We start from the raw sequence: 25,078 nt of genomic DNA, 5'->3' as shown, positions 1-25,078 counted from the left end.
AGTTAACCACACACTGACAAGTTCCTGTTTTTCCCCCCTGGCCTGCCAGTTGAATCTGTCTTTGGGGTAATAATGTCACTGGCTATTCATAATGTAACTCTAGAGTGTCTCTTTCCAATAATGGGCACACTTAAGCTTATGTGGATGTGTGGCAATGTCACGCGCCCTCTATCAAAGTGTTGCCCCTTAATACTATGGAGTGGAATGTTTTGAAGGGCAAAGGTCGTGTTGGTTTAAGTTGTATAAAAAAGGGTCAGGTGAAAGTCAGAACTGATTGGAAGACAGAGAGTCAAAATGTACCTGTAGAGGAGAAAGGTGCTTGGCGACTCTGGGCCTCGCTCGGTGGCATGTAGGTGTCACCCTTTGAAGGCCTCTCTTCAACGTCTTTGTCGTCATGGTAACCATCATCCTGAGAGCCTGCCACTGGCTCGGCCTCATCTGCGTTGTCTTCATCATCACTGCAGCCAGTGGGCTGTACCATGTACACGCCCTCAGGGGGGCAGTCTTCGTCATTGCTGACTTTGAGTTCGTTCTCCTGTTCATCGTCAGGAGCCGGCGGCTCATCGCCGTATTCACCATTGACCCACTTCTCGATGGCCTCGCGTCTCTTCTGGTCCTCCTCTAGGCTCTGATTTAGGCTCAGGCTGTCGGGGAAGTTGGTCTCGTTGTCATCGTAGTGGGAACTGCCACGCTCGCTGTTTTCTGCTACACTCTGGTCTCCCTCTGCATTCTGGGAGCTGCTGTCGAACACCACCTGGCGGCTCAGCTTGGCACAGATAGCATTGAGTTTTAGGCCACCTTTTCTTTTGGCGGCCATCTTGGATTTTCCTGAGGTCGTTTCAGTGCATAAACTCCTTTTAGCTAATAGAAACATGAACAAAAAAAAAGAAGAAAAAAGACAAGATTAGTTTCAGCTGTTCATTATCACAGTCACCTGTGTTACCATTCATTTAAGAAATTTAACTCCACTATTCCACTTTGGTATTTGCAGAAACAAAGTTTGAACCAGCTTTTCCATGTCAGTAACTTGTACTGATTTTAAACATCACAATGGAAAAACAACACTGAACAACAGTGACTGCTGCTATTAATAACATCCAAAAGCACTTAACAATAACAGCGCAAGACTGGAAGGACACACAGAGATACTGTACATATCTTTCTAAGTCACACCTCTTCGGTCAGCTCAGTTTAAAGCAGTGGTGGAAAAAAAAGGAGAAAAAAAGCCCATGGCAGCTGAAACCACAGGCAGATAGGTATCAGACCCCCTACGGTACTACAAGCAGCAAATACACGGCTACATAATCCTTCACATGACAGCGCTATAGAGACACTATGAAATGTTATCTTCGCTCTCACCTCAAGAGGCTGTGGTCCTGCCACTGAGTGGGGGGCTGCACAGCATTAAAGCTGTCAGGATGTGGAGTGAAAATGCTGAGCGCTTTTGGTCTTTTTGGAGCTGTGTCCTCATGTTGGCTATTAAGTGGGATTAGACCCGATAACTGTTTTTGTTTCACTTTAATAAAAAAAAAAAAAAATGCTTATTTTACCCTCTGCAGTCTTTTACAACTGATCTAGCCAAGATATTAACATGGATACTTCAAACAAAAACATGTTGTAGCGATCATGCTTTACATATCTTTACCTAACAAGACATACTGCACAGTCTCAACATCTTTTCCCCTGGTGCGGCCTCTCTGAACAATAGAGCATGATAGAGTGTGCTTTGGGGCAGGAATGGGTGGCATTATTTCAACCCAAGTGGGGCTATCTTTATAACATGTCCTCTGATGAGGCAGGAACAGCTGCCTGTGGCATTCCATATCCAGAGCTGCCTTTTTAGGGCAGAAACTGCACTCTAGTACCTTTCCCTTTATTTTCAGAGCCACCAAAGTTCACCTTCCAACAGCATTTTTTTCAGGCTGAAAAGGACTAGATCTTTATCAAGTAGTAAATAACTTTTAAAAAAAGTGAGGAGGAGGTGTCCGTGAGTAACACAGTATTTATGGTATTAAAAAAAAGAAGCAGTATAACCACCAGATATCAGAGAAGCATTTTAACTCGTATTCTGTTTTTATTTGGTCATATGTAAAGCTTTGTCAGTTGAGCCTCTGCGAAAACGGTTAAACAGCATGCAGCAGCAGAGATATTTCTCCTGGCGTGAAGTTGTATTGAATCTTAACTCAGCCTCACTGTGGTTAAGATAATACACTATATTGAGAAATGGACACACCATTTCGGCAGACAAAAAAATGTGTGATATGAGAGGTAACAAAGTTCTATCTTAAAGACTCAATTCACTTTCTATAACAATGAGTACGAGCCTCTTCATTTTCCCTCAGCCATAAAGCCAAGCACAATCATGTGTGAGCCATTGCCAGCATTATGTAAATCACATCGGTGCAACATAAAATCCTGTTTTCATTTTCTTTTGCAAAGCTGTGGAATCATTAGAGGATATACAATTTGAAGGAGTTTACAGATCACCCCGTCGCCAGACAATGCACCCCCGTGCTCCCCACACATGCTTTCTCAGTTACTGTATTTACATTGCAGGCTTCCTCTCTGAAACAATGACTTCAGGAATTATGTAGTTTTAAGGGGGCCGTATATCAACGGCACATTACTGTACAATTTAGTGTTAGACAATTGCAGGCGGGGGTGAAAGGGTCACCTTTTAGGAGACAGCAATTTTGAAAAAAAGAAATCAGCTGGAAAAACTATTAGGAAGTGGAAGACATAAATTTTCAAGTTTTTTTTAGAAATACTCTCCAAAGGAAGATTGAGGTCATTTGGGTGTTGCAGTGGAGGTCATTTTTTCTGTTTACTGTGTTCAGTATTTCATGCTTTAACTACCGATTTCCTTTGCATAGCAATCTCAAGCTCCTTGTAGGAAATGACCCCAGCACAGTTGTTTCTTTCCATTAGTGAGTAGTTATGTATGATTTTCTGTTAACAATAAGTAGCGTGTGTAGATGACTTCAGTGCTACTGGTTGAGTATCTAAGCAGGCCTCTAACTGAATTATCAGACAGCTTAAGCACATATTCAGCGTTTACTTATCAAAGGTAGGCTGTGCTTTAAAACAAATGTAATATTGTGAGCTTCCCGTGAAGAGGAACGTGCTATGGTTGGATGGTTTATGGAAGCTGTCTAAACTATTATTTATGCTGAGGGTTTCTGTCCACAGCAGCTTTTTGCCATTGCTTACAATAGGGATTGCTATGGTAACACCAAGCTGTTTACCTCAAGTCGTTTGTGTGCATGATAGCGTACAATGAGATAAAATCTGTGGGGACCTACATGAAAGAACAACTTTTCCCTCTGGGACCAACTCCCCCACCTCCCTGAGAGTCCAGTAAGCATTCTGCCTTATTAATGAATATCAGACAGAAAAACAACACTGTCACATGCATTGGACATTATTTACAGTCTGTTTTAGCCCTGGTGTGCTAATTGTCAAGGAGGAGACACCTCGGTAAGCACTGGGAGTTGGAAAAAAACAGGCAGGTTTGAATCTGAACACAACAGCTGAAACTAATTTTTCCAACTGCTTATGTTAACTGTGACACTATTTTTACTGGAAACAGAGCAGGACCACAACGGAGCGCCATATACTGTCTGTATAAGGCCAAAACCTGAGGAAAAAGTCAAGAAACTATTTTGCGACTAGCTCAGGTTCTTTTTCATCTTCACTCAAAAATAAGTGCATCAAAGTTCTTTGGAACCCTGTTTCTTCTCAGCGCTGGATGAACACAGCTTGTGCTCTGAGTCTTAACCGCCACACAGACAAACTTACTCTTCCACAGCTCTAAGCCCCACAGGTCTTGTTGGTTTTTGATGCAGAGTCTCTGTTTGTGTGCCAGAATGATATCATGCCCAATCAAGTGGTGTTTCAAATCCTAATAACGCTGTTGGAAGTGCATTATTTGTGTGAACGTGCACAGACTGTAATCAAGGCAGCTACGGGTAAAGGATGTGGGAGTTGGGAATGCTTGTGACTGGCAGGGTCATGGTTTTACCTCTTTTTGTCATACAAGACGAGGCAGCTTACGTCCAAAACGCTTGTTTAATCATCTTATGGAAGATGTAAAGTCACATAAACAACGTATAGAAAATTGAATAGCTTGACTTTATTGTTCATTCGAAGTGCAGTGCTGCACCATAAACACGCCGACTCCCTGCAGTGTTGTCAGTTTGTATGGATCGAGCACACAGGAGGGTCTGTATATAAGAGAGGTAGATATTACCTGTTTAAAGTGAAGTTTATCTCTTCACCTAATCAAAGACAGGTACAGGGCTTGTTGTAGATTCCTGCTGAGTTCCAACATGACTGACACAGGGACAAACCCCCCGCAATATCAGGAGTTAATTAATACAAACAGGGTCTGGGAGATGTCTGCTCAGCTCAGGATTATTTTACAATATGCAACCGAGAGTTAGCTCTTTAAAAAAAAGCCCAGTTATAACTTTATGAACCTTTGGCAGATTAATCGACAAGGCTGCAGCTCCCTGTGTGTAGCTCAGTGAACCTTTTGTGTCTCTGGCTCTCAGGGGAGATGTATGTGTGAGAGAGTGTGTGCGCACGAGTGTTTCAGGGAAATCACTGAGCCACACAGGCAAACATACACAGACACACTCGAAAATTACCATGTTTTTATTTTTTGTAAATTTACAGCTTGCAGGAAGAGAATGTTTTCCTCCTCTCTCTCTCTCCCCTGCATGGTAGAGAGACTGCGGCAGCCGCAAGGAAGTCAAGCGGAAAGCCACTGATGGACAACTACGCCACGACACCCAGACCCCAGCATCTGGCCCCTCTCTCATTTTTATTACACAAGAATAACAATAAGCAGGTCGTCGACCCCGCCGTGAGATTTTGCCACAGTTTTCCAACAGTCGGTGCAGCCGATGCTGAGAAATTTCCATTTTTCCGCATGCATATTTAATTGAGTTTTGTCCCAGTGGTGCGGAAATGATTTGTTTTTTGCTCTCTGTTCACTTGACTCCTCTTCGGAGTCGCTAACCCTGATTAAGACGTTCCCGTTAATTTCCCAGCGCACACCTTTTTTTTGTGCATTAATGGTTCTGATCGTCTAATTAAAACTTCTCAGCTCGGCTGCTGATCACCGCTCGTTGTGCCTCTGACCTGAAGTTTTAATTGCCGCATCAGAAGCGATAATAATAATTTTGAGGTTCTGATGATTAAAAACAATGCCATTGCCAACTAGTTGATAGATGGGGGTTTAGGGGTGGGCACATCTGAGGAGAAGTTTTGTAGAGAAGGGATTTAAAAAGGGGGGGTGTAAAGGCTGGTATACACTACCAAGGAGCAAGACGGGTGGGGGTGGGCTACTGTAGGTGATCACTGAGGGGAGGGAGGGTGGCAGAGCATATGGAAAACTCCAAGCCTTCCTGCCTCTTACAGGCTTCCTGAAGAAGCAGGTTTGGCTAGGACTGGGACTTAGTTTTCCCCACCTCAAATCTAAATCTGCCACTGACTGATCCACTTCAGAGCTCGACTCACTTGGCAGGTTTGCCAGGTTGGGGAAGAGAGAGAAAGACAGCATGCAAGAAAGAGCGATAAAGGCACATAAAAGATGACGACAGTCCAATACCCTGTGCTTATTTTCATAAAAAGATAATAGCACAGTAGGCAAAGCACAAAAGCCACATTGTTCAGAGAAGTGACTGAATGGAAAAAAGGAACATACGGTCACTGTTATCTGCGTCATAAAACATGATACTGATGAGATGTATAGATATGTAGATTACTGTCAAAACAGAAGTGAGTTGCTTGTAATCTTTTTTAAAAATGGTACTTTCACACTGTACTACAGATCACACAAACAGAAGAAGAAAGTGTGTGAAATGATTCAGGCATGTAAGAGAATGTGCACCCGTGAAACTGCAACCAGCACCAATCTGACGCATTTTGTTCTTTTTTTTTTAACCACTAGGTTTCTAGTGGATTTTTTAGGTCCCACTACAAGATCAATGTTTTTTCTGTGAAACATAATGTACATGCATGTGGGCACATTCAGTACAGTACACACATGAACATACAGTACAGAGGTAGCTGTCTTCTCTCCCCTGCCCCCTCCCTGTTCCTCTCTCTCACAAATGTATTTTATTATTAATCAGTTGGTTGCACATCTGCCTGCTTGTTGTTTTTTTCTATCAATAAAGCACTTATTGCTTTTAGTCTAGAATGTGACCTTGGACATTGTATGCTGTCTTTCTGGGGGTGCCGACCTTGAAGGACCCGTTTGGACTATTTCACTTCAGCTCAGTCCACGGGCTGTTATCAAACACAAGCCCTCAGCCAAATGCCACGCTCCCGTCACACTGCCGTGAAACACAAAGAAGACGCTGCAGGACAAAGGCAGACACAAACGGCCCTAGAAACACACACACACACACACACACACACACACACACACACACACACACACAGACACACACACACACACACACACAGAGTGCACAGGACAATGGCTGAAAAACACAATGTATATTTCAAGAGCAGACGGAAGAGGAAAGACGTTGAACTTGAGGGCAATCAAACAGGAAAGTTGAAATCTAAGGACAAATACGCCCTACAGCTTCATCACAAACAGGGTAATTATGGTGTTTTCCAGAACAGAGGACAAGCAGCCTAAAATGGTCTAAGGGAGAAAAAAAACAATCTGACATGAGTGACAAGAACCATTCTGACAGTCACGTACTAAAACAGCCAACTTTTATTGAGTTTGCTGCTTAGGGTAATTCATGGGATACACGGCTAACTTGTTAAAATTGTACGTCAAATCTGGACTCGCAGCTGGCACCAGATGACGACTTAATTCCTAAGTGTGTGTATGTGTGTGTTGCGGGAGGCAAAAACTTTGCTTTAAAAAATACACAGTCGCACAGAGTCCCATGCTTCCGCAGATTGAAACAAGGGAAATTTATTCCTGCAGCTTTGTTTGGAAGCTCAGCTCCTATGTTCAGTTTCAAGACACTGCGAGAGCAATTTGATAAGCCAACCGCCATGGTAAATGAGCAGACGACCCCTGTGTCCCTCCCTCATGGTTGCTGCGCTTGGTGCAGCAGCAAGGCAGTGTGGGAAGTACAGTGGAGAAGGGGCTCAGCGGTGCACCTCTCAAGGGCCCTTGAGCTAATATCTGTACAGATTAACTGCTTCAGTTGTATTTTGGTCACGGGGATCTCTCTTTGCCTTTGTGGCTTGTTGGGAGGGAGAAGGGGAGATGTGTGTGAGTGTGTGTACCGTGCTCATATGAGTGTTGCTTACACACTTTTCCTCTGTAGCCGAGTGAGCGGCCTGCTCGCCTAAGAGGTCAGGAGCCGCCAGACTGCTGTATGTCACTCCATGTCATTATCTTTGGGGCCATATTTAATTTACCAGAATCCGGAGCTACACTGCTGAGTAAGTCATCCCCATCCTCTTACCATCACCTACCCCCTCTATCTCTCCACAGGACACACACACACACACACACACACACAAACACACACAGTGTCAATCCTCCAGGGTAAACTCAGCACACGCCGCTCCATTAGTTATCAATTAAGTCTGGAAATCTCCACCTGGCTTACACACACAGATGAAGCCGGCGCACATACGTAGCAACACCTCTCGACAGGAAGTTAAGGAGTGCGTGCTTTATTCGAGTGTGGGTGAGAGAGAGCGTGTTTGTGTGTCCGTGCGGGTGGCACTTTTGTCCATGAGGTTAACCTTGATATGAGGCCCTGTCAGGCCAGATAATGTCAATCAATGACAAGCCCTCACAGATAACCCCTAATGTGAAGCCTAAAAAGCAAAGCTGTTTAGATCTTTAGACATGCCCCCTTTCACCAGCATATGAATTGCATTACAAGGAAATGAGCTGTGGCATTTCTTTAATAAGACTCTTAAGACATTTTGACAGCATATACGGCACTCTGCTGTTAAAAAAAAAAATTAAATAACGGCCCACGCTGACAAAGCCTCCTCACACAAGGCAGTGTTCTGATGGGCAGATCCAAGTCCCTGTTAAGTGGAGGAGAGGAAAAGACGTGTAGGGAGGGGGGAAAAGGAAAAAGAAGGGTGGACCTTTCTCCCCTTTTTTTCTCGGGCTCCCGGGGACTTCTTAATTGATTTCCAAGGTTACGTTTCAAATTTGTTTTTCAGATACGCAGGCCTTGTGAATGAGAGTCAATGTTTTTCAAGCAATTTCCCTAAATTCAGCCTAGTTTGGAACGTTTGCATCAGTTCACTTTGACCTCTCTCTCTCTCTCTCTCTCTCCTTGCTTTTGCACTTTTTCTCTCTCCTTGAAAAGAAAGAAGGAGGTGACATTAACCCCCCAAAAAAGCATGTATTTCCAGACAGGATGCCTGCGCTGACAACATCGATCCCTGGCTCCCATTAAAACATTTGCTCCGCCTGACAGACTTTTCCTCTTTTGGACTTTATATGCGGTAGAATGAATCACAGGTGCCCGTTAAAATGTCATCCTGAGCAGGTTCTCTACCTGTCCAAAAATGACCCACAGCTCACTCACTTTTTAAAATCACATTCTACACCTTCTATGTTCAGTGTATTCTTCTGATGAAGTATAATTAAAGTTTGATCAAAATACTTTCTTTGTAGAGCTAAGCTAAGAGGAAGTGATGAGAATGAGTCTTCCTGCTTGTGGGATTTGCATTTTTTAGACCCCGTGGCGCTGACGCGGCTGCCAAAACTTTAGTTTGTTATCTTTACTGATAAGTAGGATAGAAGTGACAACAGGGTTGATATATGACATGTTAAACGGTATATGTGTCCATGTGTGGTTGGGTGAGTGCACAAGAAACTGTAAGCACATATGTTAAGTGGCTGTAGCCAATATTGAATGTGTGTTGTTGTGTGTGTGCCTGCTTGCAGGGTTGTAGACAGCAGGGCATTGTGCTCCGTGCTCTCCTTCTGCTCCTCTCTGCCTAGTGGCTGCAGGTCATGTCATTTGCTCTGAGATACACACTGTCACACACGCACACTGACATTTCTACACACTCAGGAAAAACTGATCCACGGTGAGGATAAACACACCACTGCGTTTGTGACAGCATTGAAAAAGAGTGTGCTTTACCGAAAAGTTCAATGTGAACTGGAAGGCGGAACTAAACGTGGCAGTTTTCACCTAAAACAGGAACATTCTTGTTTCTGGGAGTTCAGTGAAGGGAGGAATGTGCCGTGACTGAATTTGAAGGTGTGATAAAACAACACTCACAATAAGGGAGAGAGGAAAAAAAAAGAAGTAAAATGACTGTGAAAAGATGAAACAAGCAAAGCTGCTTTACAGGAAAAAAGAGTGCTGTCTATTTTGGGTGTCAGTATACAAAAGGAAGTGCTGCTAAGTTGACTCAAACAAATAAATTTGCTTTTGATAAAACCACAGCAACTACTTTTGCATTCTACGCCAAACCCACTTTGTTTCCTGCATCTTTATCTTCATGACTTGCCACATTTGTGTGAAGCCACTCACTAAATTGTTGAGCACAAACAAGGTTTTCAAACAGTGCAGTGTTGATGGCTTAAAATGTAATTTTATTTGAAAAGTGACAGGTTAACGGAAAGCCTCAGATGTGAACACAGCGAGCTCGCCTATTTGCACTGTATCCAGCTACCCGTTTTACATTTCTCCAACATTAATATTCCTCTTATTATTATTTTAAAGTGAAAACGGATACTCTGTTGAAGTGCAAATCTGATGAATTACGGGAGCAGATTGCTGCTATTAATTATTAAAACCTATTTTATAAATATTCAGGTCTGTCATGCATCTAATAATGAACGCTTTAGAGGAGGTTACTTCCCGTGCGCATCCTAATGTGTCAGAAATATCACTTTTAATCACGCTCCTGTCAGCGAGTGCTGGGTTTGAACCTGCCGAAAAAATCTACCAAATCAAGGAAACTCAGCTGGCCTACTACTGTGCTCATCACCGCTCTTCCGTTCCTGCTGTTTTGCGTGATCTAAGTTCTTCTCCTGCCCCGTCTAAAGAGGTGGTGAACACCTCTCAGCTCCCCGCTGCATTCTTACTGTGGTAATTTGAATGGAGAATAATGCATCGGCAGCACTCTACCCTTCTGGACACACCTAGTCCCAGCGCTACTGCTGCCATATGCTGTGTTGATACATATTCATAACACTTTCTCGTGTGTTGAGTGTTGGTGTGCAATGAGGCTTAAATGAGTGTCTCACAACTTCAAATGGGAAGAGGAAAAAAGAAAAGAAAGAGCCAGGCACAAAGAAAGTTGGACTGTTCTTCCCCTTTTTCTCCACTCGCCTCTTTTCTTCCTCCTGCCTCTGCAAAGTAGACAAGTTTGGGTGTTGCTGGTGCTTTTGTGAGGATGAGCTGTGGAGTTTGAAGATCGTGTTCAAGAAGCTGTGAGAGGCAACAACTGTCAACATGGTCGGATACACTGTGCTGTCAGTTGGGCCAGTGTCTTACTGGTGGGGCGAGAGTCAATGGCACAGCACCACGACCTCCATAAACCCGGCAGTATATACATATGCAGTACAAAACCAGATAGAGATGCACACACACAGCGGAGCACTCTAAGATTAACGCTGTCAGAGCTACAATGATACCCCTTCATTATCTGCACACGGGGCCTCCTTCGTGCGCTCGCCTGCCTCACTGTCCTCTCCACTGCTTCTCTATGGAGGTAGTAATTACTAAAGCTAACATTTCTTGCTCTCTGCGCCTCCAACTACCCTCCACTTCCCCATTATTTCTTTCTCTTTTTGCTTTCAAGTGACTTGCCAGCTTTTTTGCCAACTGGTGACACAGCTGAAGGTATGCCAGGGTGGATGGCAGCACCAGCGTGACTCGCCATGCATGTGTGAGTGCTGTATTATGAGATTATTTGGTGCCCAGCTGATGTGCAATAAAGGCGCAGTGTGGTACCCCAGATTCAGATCAGTCCTCTGGGTCACACGCTCATTGTGGTACAACAACAGAGAAATGCTTGATGTACCACTGCAGTATCTGTTGTACTATACATTGTTGGTTTAACAGGCTGGGATCAGAGAGATGCTCCCTCTTGCATGGCATTTTTCATTACCAACAATGCTCTTACTCTTTGGCTTTCTTCTTCCTCTCCCACTGGAACTATGGCTTTATCAAAGGTGATAGCTTGCTCAGGCACATTTTCTCAAACGTCTTCTTCAGCCAGCCATTTCCCAAGCCGCTCTCGGGTAAACGTCACTCATAAAAACCGGGGAAGATTTGATGGTGAGATCAAAAAGAAGGGAAGGACAGCAAGGAGAGCTGGGAGATGGGGGTAAAAAAGAAGGAATGATACCCTCCTCCCCCATCCGACACCAACCAGTGCTGAGGGTAATTCCTCCAAGCAGGGCCTGTGTTTTCAGACGCAAATACAACAAAACGTCGGGCGCTGCCATGAGACATCAAAATGGGCGATTTTGACTTCAGAGGGTCTTTAGATGCTTGAGGAGCTGAGAGAACAGAAGGTACCAGCAGGCTGTTAACAACCAATGCGGGAACCACGCCAGAAAGACTGTCTCCTCCCAAAATGCCAATCGGCACCAGATCAGTAAAGGCTTCCGCCATACTGTAATATCCCACCTGAGCACTTTCATCAGCTGAAAGTGAAATGGCTTGAAAGTTTATCAGCTTTTATTTATCGTACCATTGAGATACTAAAAGACAAGACAAGACAATTCCACAGGTAGGTGCCATAAAGGAAGAAATACAAAAAAGGAACCACACACAAAGGCTTTTCCTCAACAGGTGCCTTGAAAGCAGGAATTTTATGTCCTTTGCCTTACAGAAAGATTTTCATCAGTGAATCAAAGACTTGCTTCGTTCTGTGGAGACCTGAGTTGTGTTGTGACATGCCGAGAGGGACGTCCGCATTTTCCCCGGTGTTGTTCTCGCTCATTCTTGGAGCATTAGGCTCACTCTAAATAGCCTGAAGGAGATTAGGCTGGCTCATATTCAAATGCACATTTCTTCTAAAACCCACTCCACGAGTGGGCCAAGGAGATCAGCACAGGAGCCTGGTGAGACGGTAGTCAGAGGAGATTCTGTCATGTATAAATCAGTTGAGAGGAGGAAAAGAGACAGAGAGGAAGAGTGAGAGAGAAAGACTGAGGTAAAAGACAAACAAGTGTTGGCTCTGCTATATGAGTTTAGTTAGCTAGAGAGTTAGTGCATGAGTTATGGCTAGCGAAGGGCTGAGGGACGCTGTATTTATGAGGGGACTGAGTGAGTGTTAAATCCCTGGTAAGAAATAAAGTCGTCCCTGAGCGAACAGGGGAAACATTTCACTCAGTCTAAGAGGTGCCTTGAAAAAAAATGAAAGCCATCCTTCTTTCAGGGGAAGCACTACTCCGTATTCCCTAAAATTGCTTTATTCCTTAAAAATGCTATAGATCACATCCAAGTGGATTGAATCTCATTTTTGAATAGAGAGGAGGATTCTCCACGTGCATAATATCGAGGGAGTTCATGAGCCAAAGGGAAAGGGAAAGAATCTGATTCTTCTAAAATTGCATGCGGATTTTCTGAGGGATCTTTGGCTAAGGGGGGCTGCCAAAACACACAGTGCACTTGTTGCAGTGCAAGGGTTCATCCAAGAAAAGTTTTCCACTGTGGTTTACCCAGGAAAAAGTAGTTTTCAATTCAAATATTTGAATTAATCTAAATATCTATTCATCTATATATGTAGACATATTTTCTTTAAATTCTTTTTTTTTTCTAACAAAAACTTGCAATGTTGAATAGAGTCAAACTTAAAAGGGCAGATACGAAGTAAGGCACATGTCCAGTGGAAAAGAAAGAGCTTCACATCCAACTCTAACTCAGACCTCTCTCCAAAACCAGCAGTGGTAATAACAATTATTACTTAAAAAGGCTATATTTTTACATTAACTTAAAAGGCTATATCTTTTTCTTCCCCTCCAGCCTGTGCGGCCTCACTTACCCTAAGTATCTTCATAAATCACCAGTTACTGTTAACATGTACTCCACAATTCAGTCATCAATCTCCTACCAGGTCAGAGTGAAAACAGAGGGGGAAATGTCTGCTTAGTAAAATGTCTCTCTCGTGAATGCTGCTACCACCACCCACTACTCAAACACACACACTCACACAATATGCACGTAGAACAGTAGCGCACACACACACACACGTACACCAGTTAAATAACAAACACACGCGCCCGGCACACAGCAACCAGAGCAGTCCTATGGGACACAGGAGCGGTTGCCAGATCGCCACGGTAACGCAAGCCAAATTCAATTCTGACTTCACCTTTCACTCGGGAAGCTGGTTCCATTTGTTATAAAAACAAATAAACAGCAAGCGTGAAGTTAGAGCCGGCCAACTTCTGCCTCGTCTTTCTTTTCTTTTTCTTTTTTTTTCCTTTGGGCCTCGACAAGAAATATCAGGCCCAGGCTGTGGCAGCAGGCTGTTTGAGAGGCAGACACCCACAGGGCCACATGTAAATCTGTGTTTATGTTCACAGACACAGTATTTATTTAACCAAAAGGAGAAAATCTAATTGTACACGAGGAGGATTATTCCTCTCACAACTGTGTCTCCACGGGAAAGAAAAGGACTCTTTAGCCTTTCTTCAACAGACACTGTTTACATCAGCAGAGTGGAAAATCCCTCCGAAGACAAACCTCTCCATCCCAACATCTGTATCGAAACAACCCAATCAATCTCGACCAACACCGCAAATTACCTCACATCAGATCTGAAAACATCTGCACTTGACATTAGGGCGAAGGGATTTTAGGTGCTTTTCAATCATTTCTATTTTTAGCCTGCACAAACAGCTATTTAAATCATATTTTGTTCTGTCAAATACGTCAAATAAAGTGTATATGTGCAACCTTTGACTACCTTAACAGCCTGAAATTGCTTTTTAAGAAATAAAAAGCATTTGCTATAAAGTAAAGTAATGTGCAATTAGTGGTAAATTAAGTATTCAGATCCCTTAAATAAGTAAAAGAGGCAAAACCACATTTTAAAAATAAAAAAATTATATTCTCAAAGTACAGAAGTTAAAAAAAGTAATTGAGACTAAAAATACTCATTATAGTAAAAGAGTCAGTCTTTCTGTGTATACATCTAAACTCCAAAACTGCTGACTAGATTAATATTCCTGATTAAAATCCAAGCAACCTTTAAGTTTTGTTTAGCATTGTTTAGTTTTAATATATAACAGTTCATTGTATTTTATAAGTTGATCCTATTTCATTTGTAAAATATTATTCTGTTCATTGACTAGTTACTGCAAATTTCAAGTAAATATTGTGGAGTAAACACTTTAATATTTCTCTCTCAGATGTAATTGAGTTTAGATATAAACTATAGAAAGTAAAATCACCTCAAACTTGTATAATGCATTATTTGAATAAATGTACATTCCACCGTTAAATGTCATAAATGTAACTGTAGAAGAAACAAAAGTGGAAGTGTGGAGCACTATAAGGCATGACACAAAAAGTCAACAACAAAACTTTTGAGGAAGCAACACACCATTAAAACTAATTAAACACATCACTGACATGCACTGCACTATAGGCGCAAATGTGCATTCATAATTAAAAATTGCACATTTTTTACACTTGTTCCGTTTCCTTACTCTCATTCAGGCTTGCTCTCTTGCACACACACACTTTGACACCACCCACCACATCACTACACATGCGTGCCTGACTCATGCCAACTGCAACTAGTAGCAGACCCGTTCACCTCGAGGTAGCACTCAACTCCTGTGTGTGAGTGTGTGTGTGTGTGTAGGGGGGGGGGGGTGAGTGAGGGGGGAGAGAGAGAGACAGAGAGAGGAGAGAGGGAGAGGAAGGTGTGTGTGAGTCTTACCTGGCAGCAGACCGCCCTCTGTGCTCTGTCTCACCTCTCCCTCCTGCCCTGGAAGAATTCTCTCCACAAAGCAAGGCATTTTCTCCTCAACTGCTCTCTGCCAAGGCTCTGCTCTCTCTCTCTTCCTCTCCTTCTGTCTCTCTCTCCCTCCCTCTCTCCTTCTCACTCCTTTCCTCTTTCCCACTGTCCTCCTCTCTCGCTGTCTATCTCTCCTCCCTCCTTACCCTCCCCCTCTCTTCTTCTCTCTCCACTCTCCCCCCTCCCTCCTTCTACGAGCACAGATGTCGAGGCTGTGCGAGTTTACCCACTTTACCAGTAGGGGTCCTTCATCGCCCTTCTCCACCCCACAGCCACATGGGGGAACAAAACACACATACACACACGCACACACACACACACACACGCACACAGGCCCCAGGAAGAGAGAGCCACTTAACGGGCGCCCTCCTGTCACTGCTACAATGAGAGCCCTGTGCCGAGCAGCACGGCTGCATGAGCTGTGTGTGCGTGCGTGCATGTGTGTGTTTGTGTGTGAGAGAGAGATAGAGAGAAAGAGAGAGAGATAGAGAGAGAGAGAGCGACAGGTGTGAAGTGGGTGGTGTGCGCAGGGAGCTGGCCCTCGGCCCTTTCCAGCCCTGTTCAGCACTGTTCGGCTAGGCTTGGTCCTGGCTCCTGGCCCCTGAAGTGTAGTACAGTAGTGGCTCACACACACACAGACACACAGACTCACGGGCATATGAACACACAGATTGACTTACAGTGGGTCTCTCAGAGCCAGCAGCCAAAGCGAGTAGGAGAGAGAGAGCGAGAGAGAGATTGTGGACATGCACAAGCATACACACTTTCACTCATACACAACACAGACACACACACACACACACACACACACACAGAACAACTGCCGTTGTTTGCTACTGCTGCTGTTGACAGTGATAACATGTGCTTTGTGCCCTATGTGTGTGTCAGTGTGCATGTGCATGCACACACAAACACACACATTCATACACAAACACACAGCGGATGCCTATCGGCTCTCGTATTTCAAGTCTCTACTCTATCTGGGTTTTTTTCTTTTAATTTAAAAAAAGAAAACAGTCTTCATTGACACTGGCATGTTAGATTTGAAGGCTCTAAGCTAGTGTACAGTGGGGAATTTCTAGTTTCTCTCCTACTTGTGGGGCACTTTTCACATTGCAATATCAATACTGGAGAATATTAGCTGTCCTGCTGAAGAATGTCAGATCTCTGTTTGCCTTTGAATAAGGGCAGATTCCCCTGAGTAAAAAAAAGATCTATCAGAGTCTCTATAAGCCTGTAATTATTTTCTGTGTGCAACATCGTGTTAACAACTGAATCAAAGGTGGAAAACGCTTTAAAATTATTGTTTAAAAAGTAAGCAGAGAGTAGATAAAAAAATACACTCTGTACACCCTAATTATGTATTAAGCAACAAACTTATTGTAGCCAAGAGAATGGATGGAACTTGATCCCACATATTTATCAAGTATTGCCCAACCTTTATGACAGTATATATTGCAGGAAAGCAGCAATGCTGATCAGGATCCTGTGCTATTAAAATATCAGAACAGTAATTATCAAGCCGAGCTTTGCGTGAGGACTTGTTTTTCCATTTATTGCTGTTGGAACAGGATAAGGGTATCTGCACTCAAGACGTGATATCCCGGACCTGCTGTTTGTATCATTTGAACAGAGGGTGGATCACCTTTATTTGAGTCAAACAAAGCCTTCTAATGACACAAAAATGGTAGTCACTACTTGACAGACAAGCCTCCAACGCCCAACCAGACTGCCTTCAAAACGTTGACAAAGAGTAATAAAGAAAATAGGATGTTAAATGAGCAGGACACGGATGTTGAATAAAGCCACCAGAAAGTGTACATACTTCAAGTCATGATAAGCTAATGAGAGAAACAGAGCTGTGCTTTTGGTTGACTCTTATCACTGTTTGCATCAGTAGCAAATCTCCCTTGACAGCAAGACTGAAATCAAATACAGGTTTTTAGGCAGATGAAGGAAAGTCATTTGTATTTACAGGAAATAAGAACGATGCACTCAATCATTATTCCCTTGCTGTGCAAACTAGAACGCAGCCCCTGTGTTAGATGTTGGAGGAGCAGCACAAGGACAAGTAAAACATACCTTAAATAGACTACAAATGAAGTCACTTAACACCCACTCGCTTCCCTCGCCACCCCCTGCTCTGTCTGTCTTCAACAGAAAAAGCCTGTGTTTGACTATCTCCCTCTCAGGTTCATAGTTGTCTTTTGCTTTTTAAACAGGCACCCTCGCCTGTCACAGCGCAGGAACGGGCGCATTCCCCTTAAATGGCTCCTTTTGACAACTGATCTGTAAATACAGCCGGATCTGCAACTTCCCCCTTTCTCTCACTGCCTCACTTTCTCCCTTCTCGTCTTTGCTCTCCCTCCCTCCCTCTTCCTAAACTCCTGCCAGACCCGCGCACACACAACGCGAAGGTCTCCCTGTGACCCACCCACCCCCCAAACTCATGAACGCATGCACGCACACAACCATACACACACACACACACACATTTGCCCCCACATCCCCCTCCCAACTTCCCCAACTCCATTCCCCCTGCCTCTATAAAAACACAAATATGCCATAACTCAGGCAGTGCTGCCACATAGCCTCCATCTTGCCCTGTACCGGGGAGGGGGAGGCCTCTCAGGAAGGTCACCAACAAATGGTTTTCCGATTCACTGCCCCTGAAATAATTTTGTGTATTAAAACCTGAATCTGCACTTTCTGGCCTGAAAGCTTTTCTAATTATTCTGGTGTCCTTGGGACAGACACAGATCCTTCACACGCCGGGGGAAACAAGCTATAGAGCAACCACTACAGCCACAAACACCCCTCCACCACCCTCCCTCCCTCTCTCTATCCCTCCATCTCCCCACCTCCTCTCTCCTCTGCTCTGCTCTCCTCTCCCCGCTTTACAGCCACCCCCCTCCCCAATCTGTTTTCAAAGCGTGTCTGTCCTTTATTAAATTGTTTTCTTTTCCACATTATCAGTTGCCATGGAGACCTCATCTCTCGGATTATTTGAATTTCATTATATCTATTGATTTGGGAGCATTTCATCTTTTTTATTGTTTTTCTGTCAATTTTCGAAACGAATAACCATCTAATTTGCGTCAGCGCTGATTACGTTCGTCCCTCAATAGAGGTCGGCAGCTGCGCCGGGGAAACAAATCAATGGAAAAACATCATAAAACTCGAAAGTACAATCAACCAGGATATGGGTGACATTCCGTGGTTGCTGAAACGAAGTCATCAAAAAATATATACTTTTTTTCCCTGCGCCTCTGCATGTATGGGGGTGCAGTGAGGAGGACACATATGTGTCTGGGCAGATATATTACTATATTTCAGCAGATAATATACTATGGTAAATTTCCATACTGATAACAGCCCCTCCCTGCCTGACCAAAACAAAAAAATGCTTACTGTATCTAAATAATTTATGCAATTTTAGCATTTATATATAAATTTTTTAATAAGCTGCTTGGAGCAAAGTGGCCATTAACAAAACACACAGCTGTCCAATGGGCTAAGCCCAGCAGATCAATTGCGCTTTTTTATGACATGATAAAATGCTTTTAAAGCAATTTACACAAATATGGAAAAAATGACTTCATGGGCTTCATTTATTCATAAGGACGTGTATTAGGGAAAAAAAGTCTTACAAAAGCCAGACAGGAGAGATCGTCCCGGTCCTAACTGGAACGGACTTGCTGCCCTCTCCACAAGGACATAAAGTTTCATTACTGATGCACGCAGTCAAAGGCAATTTAGCAAACACAGTGTGCAAAAGAAAACATCAGCATATTGCAAGTGTTCCTGTATTAGGCGGACCTTGCATGTTGTTTTCCAATTTTGATTCATTTTTGTGGGGGCAGGGTGTGGGGGTGATGGATTTTTTTTTTTCCTCCCCCTGCCCAGTGTCACCCTGACCCAAAGCCAAGGGGAGGTAGCCTCAGTGACAGGGATGTGTGCTCTCTGGCCCACGAAACCAAGCCACACCATGTGCCAGACAATGGGGCCTTGCAGCAGGACAAATGTGTATACACACGTTCAGCTGTACAGTGATATACAGCACATGACACCCAGACTCATTCTGTGAGAAAACAGGCCCACAAATATTTCAGTGGATCTGATCATTTAGCATCTTAGTGCAGGCGCACACACACATTATGCACAGGGGTATGGATGAGGAGGGGATGGGGGGGGGCAGGCAGGGCCATTTGGAGGCTAATCTTGTTTCAAAGCATCCTCCCTTCATGTGCCGACAATGTGCCTGAGCAGCTCAACGAAACGCTGCTGCTGTTGCTGCTGCTGAAGGCCCCATGTTTGCAACACATGTCAACATTTGACAAAGCATTACTTTTCCCCCCAACAATATTCTCCTGCTCTGGCCTCTGAAATGAGGGCGCTAACAAATTAGCTTTTTATGTTTATTTGTGTGTGGGTGTGTCAGAGGGGGGAGAAAAGGAGATCTCATTTTCTAAGGCACCAGTTTGAAACCCAGGAGAGAGAGAGAGAAAGAGAGACAAAGAGAGAGAAAAGAAAGAAAAGGCTGAATGTTTTGGAGTCACGATTCTTCTCCTGATTGCCCTAGCTGTCTCAGTTTTGCAAAACATGACCCACCCCTCCCTCAGCCACGACAGAAACACGGGCGACTGGATAAACACTATTTTATGCAGTGACTAGATGAATCGTCAGACAGTAATTACAGTCTTCCTCTCGCCCCAACAAAACTCTACTGTACAGGCTCTTTCTTTGACACCAAACTGCAGTACCACGTACTACCAAACTGCAGGTGTGTGACATGTTTGTCAATGCCTCTCCCAACTAGATAAATATAAATATTAGACCCTGTGACAACAGTGAATTGCTCTCTGCCGCTTTCAGCGATGTGTTAATAATCTGTGGCTGAAAGAGGACTTGTTGTGTGGACGGACGATGTTATCATGTGCAGTCAAACGTTGCCGGGGCTGGCTTTGTAGAGAAAGTTTGGTGATTTTTTCTGCTCACCCTAGCAGTTTGTGCTTTCCTCTCCTCGATGTAACAAAAATAACACGGTTGTGTCCCAAACTAAACATTCCCACACAGTGGCTGGTAGTCTGACACCAACATGCCCAGCAGAGACGACTCCGTGCTGACGCCTGTTTAACAGAGATCCAAATTTGATGTGCTGACAAATTTGCTCAGCACGGGAGTTAATGTGTTCATTTGGTGTCGACGGGTATTGAAATTTCAGAAATGAAGATCACTCCGACATCGGTTGGTGATGAGAGCAGTGAAACACACTCGCACACTCTTTCTCCTACTGATTCATCCGGTCAGGCCGTGCCCCAAACGTGGTGCAGTAAACCATGTTGTCAATGTCCGAGCTCTAAAAAGCACAATTACAGAGGACCTCGACTGAATAATTTAAAGAGCATAATTATTGACCTCTATCCGAATTCCTCTGAAAGGTACATTAAGATATAGAAAAGCTCTGGAGGTGGAAGTGGAACTGAGGAGAAGAGAGGGAGTGTGTCTCCCCAGGCCTCCCTAATGCACTCTCCTGCTGTACTCTAACTTCCTGTGGACCCCTAATGTGCCCACTGCTCGCCGGCCTGATGAAAACTACAGTTAATGAGGCCCCTGTTTCTGAAATGAAGTATCTCTGAAACCATCAACATGCATTACTATCAAGCCACCACCCCTCACCAAACCGCACATATATGCACAAACACACACCCCCACTGTCCCAAACCAGCACATAGACGGAGACCACCAGTCCTTTAACCCCCCCTTCCCAACCTTTTAGTGCCACCACAGGTTCTGGTAGGCTGGACCGGTCTGGGGGAAGGGTGGAAGTGCGGGGCGAGACTGCACAAGAGGGTGTTTTTTTGGGGGGGGGGGGGGGGGGTGTTTTAGGGTTAACTGTCCCTCAGGGGGCTATCAGTGAACTGGGCAGCCGTCACTGCTGGTGTCCCTGGTTCTCAATTGACAACCAGGCTCTGACAGATTAGCAGCTAGTCAAGAGGAATCCACGGCCCGGGACACAATTAAAGTAATCACTTTTCTCAAATTTGGCTGTATGTATGTGACTGTGAGTGCAAATGGATTTGAATAGAGGAATCACCGGAGTGTATATGTGTGTGTCTGTGAATGTGTGTGAGTGAGTGTGTGTGCATGGGGGGGTGGGGGGTTTGTTGAGGGCTGGCAGCAGGCTTGGGGGAGGATACAGCGAGATGAGGCCCTTTTAATTAAAAGAAAATATTTGTGTTTGCATACGGTCGTGGTTGGAACCTGGGACAATTCCGTGAATTCTGGTTGTTTAATGGCTCGCTCTTTAAAGTGATTTGGGCTATTTCAGATCCTCTTTGCATACATGCATATTTAAAATTTCAATTAGGTTATACATTTTTTGAGTAAAATTAAGAAGTTGTATGTTTTTGTATTTTATAGCCATTTTGATGCATTTCCTGAAATAAATAACCCTTTTTTTAAAAAAAAGAAAAATTAAAATCTATTCAAAGAAGACAATTCTTTAGGGTGGACTGTATGTACAACAGAAGGGTGCTAATGTCTCTGCTGTGTTTCAACCAGGAAGGATAGAGGGCACTGAAATAATTAGGCGACTTCTGCAACATCCTGAATGCCAAGGACAGGTGGATTAAAGTATTAAAACAATCGCATTTCAGTCTTGAAATAGTCTTGTGCACGACTCAGCACCATGCGCATCCGTTCAAGTTCAGCTGCCAGCTCCATAACGCCACAGGAGAGGGATAGAAAAAAAAGCCCAATCCCATTAGCTACGTACATGCATCTCAGCAGACCTGCTGGAAACGTGAGCAAATCTCAGTGATGATTATCCCCCAAAGCTCTCAAATGATAATACATAATCGAACGGTGCAGAAGGCTTCTCTGAAATCGCAAAAGTAGCTAATTTGGGTTTTTCCCCCCATTTGTGTTTAAACAGAAGAAACTGCTGCAATCAGTCGCCTCTGCACCCGAGGAGACATTTAACTGCTGTCCTCCAATTAGAGGCCAGAGAACGGAGCTCCCTGCGTTAGGAGAGGGAAATGATTTAAGACAAAGGTTAAGACACCAGTTCACATTTGATTCTATTTACAGTGCAAAATTAATAAGAAAGCAAAGTGCTTCGTAGTGCTGGTTGACTCAAACATTGGGGTGAGTGATCTCCAATTTAATCAGAGGTGTTTAACAAAACTCTGTTCCTTTGCAATCAGAGAGTATAGGAATAAAAGGGCCTAGCACAACATAAAAAAAGCTTCCTCTGCAAAATGTGTAAAATTCCCGCTTTAATATTAGTGTTAAGAATTAAACTACAGTCACTTTTTACTTAAGTGAAAGAGAGGTTAAAGGTACTTGTTAAATTCTTTTTAAAACTCCATTAGTGAGCTCATTACTATCATTTATCTTATCAGAGACTGAACCACTTTCTTTAAAGATAGCAGATTTATTTCATCAGCATCAACGGGCCGGCTCTCAACTGAAGAGAGCTTAAGCAGATGCCTAGGCGGACAACCAAAAAGAGATAAAATATCTATTATCAATCACTAAAAAAAAGTTATATTTCTAGAAAAAATAAGTGATGCAGTGCGGTGCTTTTAATTTACTTGTGTGTGTGTTTATATAGTATATCGGTTACGCAAGCAGTGAAAAGGCCCTATTTTCTTACAATTGACAATAATTAAGGTGAGCGCTTCAATGAAATATAAGCCTCTTAGCCCACCTCCTGCCATCTGTGGCTCCAATATTAGAGCTCGGGGAGGTTCACTCTTTCGCCTTCTGGAAGGAACAGCGAAGAAATGAGCGCTGCCGATACTACAAGTCAGAGTACCACGGTCAACCTGCTTTCAGAGTCGTGCTATAGCGGTGGAATGAAGCATCTGTGACAGAAAACAAACAAGAAGCTGAAAGAGGAGAGAGAGAGAGAGAGAGAGAGAGAAAGAGAGAGAGAGAGAAACCTGTGCCCTTCAGTCTCCCCCAGTAAAGACGCTCTTAACCAGGTCTGACAGCTGACAGCTCCTTGGCAATTGGGGTCAGTTAAAGGAAAAGTAGCTCAAGTTTTGTTGGGGCTTTGGCTTCAGAGATGTTCAGGAGCCACTGCCCACCGCAGCATCAAAGGGGATTATAGGGACAGGGCCATCTGTTGCCAGAATAAGCGTGAGCCCTTTTATGTCTCCGCCTGTATGTTTGTGTGCGTATGTGTGCGAGTGTTTGTTACAGAAAGACAGCAAGAGAGAAAGACCCTCATGTCTGTGTACTTTTAACTTAAAGGGCAGCAGAAGAGAGGGGTGCAGCCTACACAAGGGCAGACAACTGGTTTTAGTCTGAGCTGGGGGCACTAAAGGTTAAAAGCAGGGCACGCAGGGCATCACTATCACTGTCAAAGTCCATCTATTCAACTCCCTTGAAGGTAAAATATGTCAGTCAAGTATGACGCTAAAGCACTTTGAGCCTACACAATAAGCGCCACTGTTAGGATTCAGGGATTGTATTTATGTCCAGCGCTGAATCAGTGAGAACAGGATCCTAGTCTAATCATGAATTGTCTGTCTTTTGTCATCCAGGCAAAACACAGAACTTGTTTTTGTTGTGGGTTTATTGGAACACAGTGCCAACCTTGTCCCCCCTTCACCTCTCTAATTTGTTTTGGGTCCTGTTCCTGGCCTCCGCCTGGGAATGTTTTCTCCTCAATAGTCTGCTACCTTTTAGCTGAGCCGCCCAGTGCTTGACCTACTGCCGACACTTATTTTCAGCACTCTAATTGTCGTTTAATCACATATCAACCTGTCACTTAAAGACCCCCTTTTTTTTCACGGGGGAACATTTGCATATGTTGTAAAACTAATTCCTATCGAAAGCTCCAGTGGCTGTGAAAGCGGGTGCTCTGTCTCTCTCTTTTACTTTCACACCCGTGTAGACACAGTTAAGCACAAGAGAGAGTAACACACACACACACACACACACACACACACACACACACACACACACACACACACACACACACACACACACACCCTTACGTCTACTGTATCTCACCTTAACAGACAAAAACACACATAGGCAGACGCCATACCTGATATTCTCGATTCAGGTGGTTTTATCACATTTGTTAACAGTGTGTGGTGACACATAACGTGTTAGAATAGGGACAGCGACAAGACTAATTCAGTGAGCATGTAGTCGTACGAGCCAAAGCGAAGTTGACAGTGAATGTATAGTGTTATAAAGGAATCAATTAGAGTTAATAATGTATCACTCTTCCAAATGTTACATTCATTTGTTCACACTTAGATAAAGCTACCGCAAAATAGGTTTCGCCGGGTTTGCCTGGCAAACTACACTACATTTACATTATCGCCCTTATACATCGAGGCGCCATGTTCCGCTTGGATGGCAGCGGTAGAGTGGGGGGGGGGGAATCATGTTTTTCGGGCCCAAGGAAGGCCAGTCCTCAGGAGATCTTCCCCTCTAATTACAGAGCAGGGGAAAAGAAAGCTCTTTGTTCCACCTTTTATTACATTAATTGATAAAACGGAGCTCGGGTGGAGCCGTCTTATAGGAGGGGGGGTTGGGAGGGGATAGGGCCGGGGGTAAATTGAGGGGGATTCTTTGGGCAGATGAAGGTGGGTGAGAGGCTTTTGGAGCTGAGGTCCTATTTTCAGAGGACTCCTAATCCCGTTAGGGGCCCCGATGGTGGCGCACAGCTCCGGCGCTCTGCTTACCCACAGGCCCCGGTGGCTGCAGAATTTAGGAGGGGAGTGGTGGCAACAGGGGCAGACGATGGTATGGTGGGTGAGTCCTGGCAGCGTTGTCTGGGCACAGGCCTTAATTAACTGTCTCTTCAGGGGGCACTGAGGGCCACACTGAGACCCCATGTCCCAAACACCAGAAAGCACTGAGAAGCTTTAAAAGGAAGTGGCATCTCACCCACTGTGGAATCATGGGAAACCCCGTCGCCCTTTAATATGGACCCCATACAGCTCAAAGCCATATAGATGTCGCAGGACATTAGCAGGGCTATTTTATGACTGGTTATTATCTAAGTGCGAATTGCACAGGTGGTTGATATTTTTAACAATATCAAAGACGTTCAATTATAAGCTTAAAATAAAAGTTTGAAACGCCAAGGGAA

General features: G+C 44.0%; 1 protein-coding gene across 9 annotated transcripts in view; it reads right to left on the bottom strand.

The window, feature by feature from the left end:
- The window catches only part of casz1 (castor zinc finger 1), a 191,830-nt gene that overhangs the window by 37,610 nt on the left and 129,142 nt on the right, over nucleotides 1-25,078 (bottom strand). For 5 of the 9 annotated variants that reach the window (XM_088082269.1, XM_088082275.1, XM_088082270.1 and 2 more), the window contains exons 1-2: nucleotides 14,878-15,063; nucleotides 301-861 (exon numbers count right to left, since the gene is read on the bottom strand). In XM_088082269.1, coding sequence (XP_087938395.1) covers nucleotides 301-861; nucleotides 14,878-14,956 — 640 coding nt within the window. In that variant the 5' untranslated portion in view covers nucleotides 14,957-15,063. Of the gene's footprint in view, nucleotides 1-300; nucleotides 862-1,359; nucleotides 1,377-14,877; nucleotides 15,064-25,078 lie in introns of those variants that run through there. The other 4 variants (XM_088082271.1, XM_088082272.1, XM_042491014.2 and 1 more) reach the window with 2 other exon arrangements.

Source organism: Plectropomus leopardus, chromosome 9 (assembly GCF_026936395.1).
Source record: "Plectropomus leopardus strain MGB_pleo_1.0 chromosome 9, ASM2693639v1, whole genome shotgun sequence".
Classification (NCBI taxonomy): domain Eukaryota; kingdom Metazoa; phylum Chordata; class Actinopteri; order Perciformes; family Serranidae; genus Plectropomus; species Plectropomus leopardus.
Note: the sequence above shows the minus strand (reverse complement) of the source record. Positions and strands in the feature narration are given on the sequence as shown.